At 36.6% G+C, this 9,084-nt stretch overlaps 1 protein-coding gene across 2 annotated transcripts; it reads right to left on the bottom strand.

Annotated features, from left to right (window-relative positions):
* Nucleotides 1-6: 6 nt before the first annotated feature.
* Nucleotides 7-5,247, bottom strand: LOC115243636. Of its 2 annotated transcripts, none has more exons than XM_029820776.1 (3): nt 4,612-5,247; nt 2,216-2,273; nt 7-879 (listed from the first exon to the last, which is right to left on the bottom strand). In XM_029820776.1, exons 1-3 carry the CDS (start codon nt 4,845-4,847, stop codon nt 154-156), a joined length of 1,020 nt encoding a protein of 339 aa, XP_029676636.1. In that variant the 5' UTR covers nt 4,848-5,247; the 3' UTR covers nt 7-153. The 2 variants fall into 2 exon arrangements, with proteins under 2 accessions (XP_029676636.1, XP_029676635.1); XM_029820775.1 differs by lacking the exon at nt 4,612-5,247 and adding an exon at nt 3,340-3,694.
* Nucleotides 5,248-9,084: the final 3,837 nt, after the last annotated feature.

The following is a 9,084-nucleotide window of genomic DNA, read 5'->3' as shown; positions in this document are numbered from 1 at the left end:
TTCCCTCTTTCTTCTTCTTATATTAATCACCACACGAAAAAAGCGTCTCTTCGTCCTATGACTCTCTCTTCAACGATCATTCTCATCGGGGGTACCTCTCGATTCTCTCCGCAGAGTTCAGTCTTATCTCGTCGATCGCTGCTCCCATCCGGGTCACGTCATCTGCGCGGCGTTAAAGCCCCGTCTTCTCGCGGGCGCGGCGAAGTGCTGGGGATTCGCAGCGATCTGAAAGTGCTGAACGTACGGATTGTTCCTGAGGACGTTGCCGCCAGGCGAGCCGGCCGAGTACTGAGGCGCGACGGTAATTATACCGGTCTGCTGCAGATATTGTTCGCGATAGAGCGCTTGCTGCGTCACGTATTCACCGTTCACCGGATTCTGGCCGACGTAATGGATCTTCTTCGGCTGCTGTTGTTGCTCGGTGGTGCTCACGACCGAGCAACACTCCTTACCGTAGCTGTCCTGAACGTAGCGCGACCCGATCGGCGACGCGCAGCCACCCGGCGGAGTGGTCGTCTTCACGCTCTGGGTCGGGCTCTGGGTGATGGACTCGAGCACGTGCCGCGGCATATTCGGCGACGGACAATAGTGGCCACTATCTTGCAGTCCGTCCACACGATTCGCGTTACGCACGAAGATCGGGGCGCTCTCCGGCCTGCCGCCCACTATATTTCTCATACCCTCGCGGTCCTTGGCGCTCAGGTTCTGACGGGGGCTGTTCAGCGCGGACGCGCGGCTCTTCTGATTAGACGGCAAGGAGGTACTGTCCAAATCGGAGACGCTGGACCAGGTCACGCTGGCCAGCTCCCAGCGGCGAAGCAAACTGGACACTCGCTCAGCTCGATTAGTCGTATCGAGGCTCTCGTCATAATCCGGACCCTGAAATTTGACAAAGAGCTTTTTAATAAACAGAGAGAGAGAGAGAGAGAGAGAGAGAGAGAAGGGAGGATGGGGAGAGAAGAGAAAAAGCAACTGACGTTTTACGAGAGATGGCTGACATTATATTTTAGTATTTGCCGAGGAAGAAAATAGGGCGGAGCGCGCACGAAGATCCGAGAAGCAAGTATCGCGATAGTCTAATTAAACTTTCAAAAAGATGAAAGGCTGCGCGATGAATAGCGTGAACTTTTTTCATCAACCACGTGTAATTTTGGCGAGTGCTAATTCGCGATCGAGTGCTTCTCTGATTAAACTTCCATCACGTGCTCGTCACTCCGCAACGAAAAGATATCCGTGCTAATAATTATGCGGAAGTCGTTTTCTAGTATATTTGAAATCTTTCTAATCTACTCGTATCCTTGATATGACGCGACTTTTCGATTAAAATTCTTTTGTCTTACTCGGAGTTTATTGCAAATTGTTTCACGATGAAAAAGAACTCGGGTGAAACGCTCATCGATCCAGCGTGGCTTATAAAAGATTCTTTGTACAAAAGCGACAAAGAAGAAAGTAATCTATACCCGGCGTGTGAATTTCGAACAAAAATAGACATGCAATCAATAAGAAAAAAGATTTCAAGAAAAAGAACTATGGCGATTATTTAGGCAAAGTCGAGCAGATATTCGAGTACATTAATTGTGTCAAATAAATATAATATTTATATAATATCTTTTTATCACAAAATGTGTGATTTGTATGATTTCTTGCAAATAGTAGTCAATTAAACGCGCTTTAGCAAGCTTTCAAAGTTCTGAATAATTGAGTAATTAAATAAAGCGAATAATTTATTTTCACAACATTTCACGTTTTCGCGTTTTCCAATTCCATATCATCATATTGTTTGTTAAAATAATTATATTATAAATGATATAATACTTAAATAGAGCTTCCACAATTTTGCTCGATTCAATCAACAAACGATTTTCAAAATACGGAGTTTAATATTTCTCGATATTTAGTATGATTGTCTTAATTAAATTAATTATGCGTGTAATTGTAATATATATATCTAACATATTTTATATTTAACATTTTTTTTTTTTCATATTGCATTATGAAGATAGGAAAGTAATATAAAAATATTGTAACGGACGTATTCTTCTACGAGACATATAATATCGCGGAGATAGTTATCTCTAGATTTCCTACAAAATCGGCTTATATTGTTCTTCGAGAGAAGAGATTGAAGAAGGAAACAGGAAATTACTAGTATTCCCATAAATAGAAACCATTTCTATCCGGATGAGATTGATCAAGTTCAAGTATCGCGACTTACGTTCTCAATTTTCTCGTCGAGCATCTTGAAGAAATCAAGCTGGCTGGTGGATATCTCTCTGAAAAATTCACAATACGCAGGAAGGTCAATCATATGCGATAAATTATTTGTACCAAGTATAATCTTGGCGGTAATAAGCAAACGTAAGCTGTGTATAGCTATAAGACTACTTATCGCGATGTATTAACAAGTAGACGTATGTAAATTATATTAAGAATTATACTATAGGAATCTAGCGGAAAAAATAAAATATTTTTGGAAAAATAAAAAAATACTTATTTTTTCATCTTCTGTTTTAATCATTTTTTTTTTTTTTGCACAATTTTTAATTTTATTATGGAAAATGTATAATTTTTAACAAAAAAAGCATGTGTCTATTTGCTTAAAAAAATATACACATTGTTAAAAAGTATCTTAATTTCCGATTCGCTAGGGGTTCCCCTATATATAATTCCTTTAATAAATTACCAATTACGCACACGCTTGGGGCGAAAGCTAAACTGTAATAATTAACACGACTGCTCAAGCTTTTTGCAGGAGAAGCGGTTTAGAATATCAACAACAAGTGTACATATAACTTTCAGTGCATGTTGTTTTGACAACTGCCGTCATATATATAGCTATTACTTACGTAACAACATGTACTTTAGTAGACGACTAACAGTTTCTCTAGCAAGATTTTGAATTGTAAGAAGTTTAAACAAGGGCATATATTAATACTACATTTTTGACGAAGCTTTCGAAACTCGAATTACATACGCGCTCTCTCAAAATAAGCTTTCCGTGTGCAAATATGTGCAAGTCTGTAGCAAATGCTTGTAGTTATATAATTATAGCGAACGGTTTAAACTTCTCCGTGCTAATGTCAATTTATCTGAATTAAGTGTTAAGTTCTAAACAAGGTTCTCTCAATATCGCGTTCCGTTGAGACAAATACAAAATACGAATTCTATTAATGATCTTTACCAAGTCACCTGTAGTCACTCTGCCATAAAAAATCTGAATGTAATATATGATTCATAAATAAATTAAAATAAATTCAAAACGTTTAATCGAGAAAAATCTACTATAGTTTCGGATTAAATGTTAATCTCTGCGAAGTAATTTTTTAAAATAATTCTTACGTCTGTTGTAATAAAGGCCCGCCCCCAGGCGCGGTCGGTTTCTTCTTTGCTTGTCCCTTGGCATCGACGCCACCATTTTGGTCCTCGTTTCTGTTCACCTCGACACCGTTGTTGTTCGTCTTGTTACCCTTGACGTTGCCATTTCCGTTCTTCTGCTCCACAGACGACGCGTTACCTGAAGCACGAAAAAAAAAATAAAGAGACGTCAGTGGCGGCGCGACGAAAGAATACGCCATTTAAGATTATCATCCGAGATTAAGGACCGTAAATATCCTGACTTGAATATATAATGTCCTTCGTCGCGTCTCGACAAGTCCTTCGTCTTATACGTTCAATAACATCCGTCCACCGTCAGCGACTCGGCAATTTCCCGCCCGCATTTTTATCGTAGATTACAACGGTAAATGTGACATAATGTCGGAAAAATTATGGGAGTTAACGCGACATTATACGGCTTTTTTTTTTTTTGCACAATTTTTAATTTTATTATGGAAAATGTATAATTTTTAACAAAAAAAGCATGTGTCTATTTGCTTAAAAAAATATACACATTGTTAAAAAGTATCTTAATTTCCGATTCGCTAGGTTCCCCTATATAATTCCTTTAATAAATTACCAATTACGCACACGCTTGGGGCGAAAGCTAAACTGTAATAATTAACACGACTGCTCAAGCTTTTTGCAGGAGAAGCGGTTTAGAATATCAACAACAAGTGTACATATAACTTTCAGTGCATGTTGTTTTGACAACTGCCGTCATATATATAGCTATTACTTACGTAACAACATGTACTTTAGTAGACGACTAACAGTTTCTCTAGCAAGATTTTGAATTGTAAGAAGTTTAAACAAGGGCATATATTAATACTACATTTTTGACGAAGCTTTCGAAACTCGAATTACATACGCGCTCTCTCAAAATAAGCTTTCCGTGTGCAAATATGTGCAAGTCTGTAGCAAATGCTTGTAGTTATATAATTATAGCGAACGGTTTAAACTTCTCCGTGCTAATGTCAATTTATCTGAATTAAGTGTTAAGTTCTAAACAAGGTTCTCTCAATATCGCGTTCCGTTGAGACAAATACAAAATACGAATTCTATTAATGATCTTTACCAAGTCACCTGTAGTCACTCTGCCATAAAAAATCTGAATGTAATATATGATTCATAAATAAATTAAAATAAATTCAAAACGTTTAATCGAGAAAAATCTACTATAGTTTCGGATTAAATGTTAATCTCTGCGAAGTAATTTTTTAAAATAATTCTTACGTCTGTTGTAATAAAGGCCCGCCCCCAGGCGCGGTCGGTTTCTTCTTTGCTTGTCCCTTGGCATCGACGCCACCATTTTGGTCCTCGTTTCTGTTCACCTCGACACCGTTGTTGTTCGTCTTGTTACCCTTGACGTTGCCATTTCCGTTCTTCTGCTCCACAGACGACGCGTTACCTGAAGCACGAAAAAAAAAATAAAGAGACGTCAGTGGCGGCGCGACGAAAGAATACGCCATTTAAGATTATCATCCGAGATTAAGGACCGTAAATATCCTGACTTGAATATATAATGTCCTTCGTCGCGTCTCGACAAGTCCTTCGTCTTATACGTTCAATAACATCCGTCCACCGTCAGCGACTCGGCAATTTCCCGCCCGCATTTTTATCGTAGATTACAACGGTAAATGTGACATAATGTCGGAAAAATTATGGGAGTTAACGCGACATTATACGGCGCTTTGTCACGCGAGGAATTCTCAAGGAGGTCACGAATTCCTTTATTAAGATGCGGGTAAACAATGAAATTACGACCTGTAATGACGTATTTAACTGGCATATATTATTATAGAACAGCGTATTAATACGAATCGTTTTCATACAGACAATTGAAAATTAGCTTTGGCAAAACAGAAATATATTCTCTGATCCAAGAATATGTATATTCAAATATATATATTTTTTTTCATGAAAATAAAATTAAAAATTGAAATAAAATTAAAATAAGTTCTTTTTATAAAAAACAAATATCAAGTATAAGTTTTATCAATTAATTAAGTTTTATCAGAGTAATTTTCTATCCGATAAAGATCATATATGTAAGTTATAATCCAATTACAAAATTATTGTCTAATCTCTCGCGTAATCGCAATAAGCGCCATTATTAGCTTCCTCACGTTCACTTCTTCTCGCATTATTGTTATTAGTGTGAAAAATATTTCGCTGAAAAAAAGAAAGGCGTGTAAGATACGGAGCGGATGGCAAAGTTCAACCGTACGATCTCATAAACACGTTTAATCTTATCGACAACAAACAACCATTTTGACACTTTAAAGAACCCCGTCGCCGCCACCGGCGTTCATCACGAACACGAGTAGAATATCGTGAACCGAAATAGACCTGTCGTTAGCTTAGCGAGAGAACGAACCGCGTTTAGGGAGTTAACTAAAAATAAATTGCGCCAGCGATTGGAGGAGTTGGAAATAGAGTAACGCGCGCGTATACAATTTTCAGCGATATCGACTGCGACGCGCGCCCGAAATAGGATAAACGCGAAGTATCTGGAGCACGATAATCGTATCATCGCCGGTCTAGAATTAAAATTAGTACGCCGATTGGTATGAGTGAAGTAAAGACGCGATGTAATAGTTTCGGCACAATCGAGCGCGCTAAGTAAGTGCCACAGGTGTTCAACGCGCGTACGAATTTCGATAATTTATTTCAAACGAGGAAGGAGACACAAGTTGCAGTTCGGCACAAGTATGGCTGCGAGCCAGACATTATAAAGTGAAGCACCTGTGGCATTTGGCCAATTAATTAAAAATTGCTAGTCAAATACTAGCCGATTGTGTGTGCCAAAACTATTCTAAATTGAAATAAAAAGATTATCAAAAAATATTAACTATTATGTCGAATTAATGGCAATTTGTATATAAACTAAATGATATTCTTAAATATATGTATGTAGCGTTTATTACATTCGTAAAATTAATTTATTGCGCACGAACAACGAGATTATTATTTTGTCATTAAATTTATCCCGCAGATAAAAACGTGTCAGAATCATACTTTGATAATCGCAGCGGAGACATAATACACTTTCGCTCGCGTTCACGAGCGATTTCGTGCGTTGGAGCGAACCTAAAAAGTTCTTTAGCTGGTCATGTCGCGGCCTCTGCTCTCGGCTAGGAAATTATTCTGTAATTTATGTGCACGCACGCCGCGCATATGATGCAACCTTTTGCGGCAAATCGAATTAGAGCGCGTTTCAACTCTCGGAGCGCGACGCGAAAAATGCTATCGTGAACCACGATAATCGAGACGCCCACACGCATCTCCATTGAAACGCACTTAATTTCTATGGAACAGCGTAATTGGCAAAGTGCATTGTTCTCGACTGATGAGTTTAATGCTCCAAGGGCCAATCGTATTATCGCGGTGTAATTACGATTAATAGTATAAGCTTGGTAATTACTAAATTTGTCTCGTGTAACACGATAATAATAAATATAATTTATCGTCGTATAATTTATATTATGTATCGATATGACATCGAAATAGTAAAATCGAAAACGATAATAATATAAATTAACACGAGATTAAAATCATGACGCTTATTATCCGCCAAGTAACTCTAGAACGTCGACACTCGATCCGAGATAACGATCTTTTTTTACGGCGATGACACTCACGGCGCGATATATCGCCGCGACACGCAAGTAGCAGTTCCCCATTCATTGGCACGCGAAGCCGCGGCAAAAGGAGAATGAACTCGCATCACAATGGAACACAAATAACTCTCTTTCTCTCTATTCGCGACGCGCGCGCGAATGACAACAAGATGCGTCGTCGTGAGAGATGCACGTGTGCGGAGCCGTTAGGTGGGTGCAACAAAAGCACGGGCGTGAGATAGCTGTCATCTCGAATTACGCTTATCCCATACAATTGCGAAATTTACGCCTCGCTGCGATAGTCTCATATACAGAGTGTTTGCATTTGGAAAAGTACTTCTTCTGGAAGTCTATCTCTCTCCTTACAATTAGTGGAAAATTTGATTGAACGCGGCCCAATTAAATCATTTGATGACCAAAATCTGTTCTCGATCGCATTATCCAAATATAACTATTCTAATCTCGTAATATATTGAAAGAAAAATGATATTCAAATAATTTACGATAAATACTTGATGGACGTATCTCTATTAAGATTGCGCCAAATACTGTTAAATTAACTAAACTGTTAATTAACTAAAACAACTAAATTCGGAAGAACAAAATTTTTTTTTTTTAACTATTTATATTAAAAGAATTTAAATTTAATTTGCTAAAAGAATTATAACATTGATTCTCACCAATTCTCCTTCGCGTTTATATTTCGAAAGACATTTGCACATTTGTTAGCTATTTCCTTTCGAAAATCTATCTATGCTTTCATGAAAATGTATACGTGTTTTTGGAGACATTTCATATACAGAAATGATAAAATATAGTGAAACGTAACAAATGTGAGTGCGTCAAAGTAACGTAATGCAACAGTCATGTTGCGTCGCACAAATGGAGATATTTTTAACGATACTCGCACCCACGGGATTATATTGCGTTTCGCGTATCAGTTGATAACGTGTAGCCGTGGTGGCGACGAAGGAAGAATCTCGCCCATTCGTATCATAGTTATAAATAAACTGATTCGCACGCTTATACGGACCCGAGCCGCAAGGAAATACATCTCCCTGGAATTTCAATGAAGATAATGAACAAATTAATTAAAAAATGCCGCTTCGCCGCCTACGAGCGTTAGATAATAGAATAGTTTGTTGTTAATACGGGATCTTTTATGTAATATGTTCTTAAAATAAATATACTACTAATAATAAAAAAAAGAAACGTCAGTTATAAGAACGTCAAATATCGAATTTGGAATAGTTGTTAATATATTGTTATTATATGTATATAATACACTTGTATAAAATAAATTTTATAAAATATAATAATAAAAATAAAAAAAGAATCAGGTTTCAGAACATTTGTAAAAAAATTGCTACATTTAAATTATAATAACAGTTATGAAAGAGATTAATTTAAATGATATTTATATTATATGCAATTTTTTTTTGTTAGATTGAAACCATTATATTTATCCCATTTTATTTTCACGAGTATTTCAATCTTCTTCAATTAAAACAAAATTGTATTCATACCATTTTATTTTCACGAGCATTTCGATCTTACAATTAATCTGACATTAAATTTTTCAATTGCAAAAAACGATTAATTATTAGACTTCCAGGATTATATATTTTTTTAATTTCTTTATAATAAGATCTTTCGAGATGGAACTGAAATATTAATAGATTAATTCACATTTTTGAACAGAAAAATATACTATCAAAAAATAAAATATCATGCACATAATAACGATAACATGTGTATGTATTCTCCTCAAATTATTAATTTCAATAAACGGATTAATATTATCGAATATTTTATTTTTAATTTAAAAACTATCAAAATTACTCAATATAACAATCAATTTACATTGCACTTGAGATATTTTACAATAATTCGAATAATATTGTATAATTTATTTGCTTGTAATCACACACATTGATTGTTACAAGTGTTTAGAGAAATGTTCATAACGTTATCAGAAACATGCAAATTTCCCCTCTGTTGAAGTTGATTCATCCAATCACGCATGAGATGCAATTCACGTGGATTGTATGTTCCGTGGCAATTGTCCAGATATTTTTCCAAACAC

This window comes from Formica exsecta, unplaced genomic scaffold (assembly GCF_003651465.1).
Source record: "Formica exsecta isolate Colony F162 unplaced genomic scaffold, ASM365146v1 scaffold72, whole genome shotgun sequence".
In the NCBI taxonomy this organism is placed as follows: domain Eukaryota; kingdom Metazoa; phylum Arthropoda; class Insecta; order Hymenoptera; family Formicidae; genus Formica; species Formica exsecta.
Note: the sequence above shows the minus strand (reverse complement) of the source record. Positions and strands in the feature narration are given on the sequence as shown.

Coding starts and splice junctions, on each gene's coding strand:
- LOC115243636 (XM_029820776.1), bottom strand. CDS start 4,847: ATGGCGTATTCTTTCGTCGCGCCGCCACTGACGTCTCTTTATTTTTTT. Junction 2,274..4,611: donor GGGCCTTTATTACAACAGAC/GTAAGAATTATT, acceptor TGAATTTTTCAG/AGAGATATCCACCAGCCAGC. Junction 880..2,215: donor TCGACGAGAAAATTGAGAAC/GTAAGTCGCGAT, acceptor GTCAAATTTCAG/GGTCCGGATTATGACGAGAG.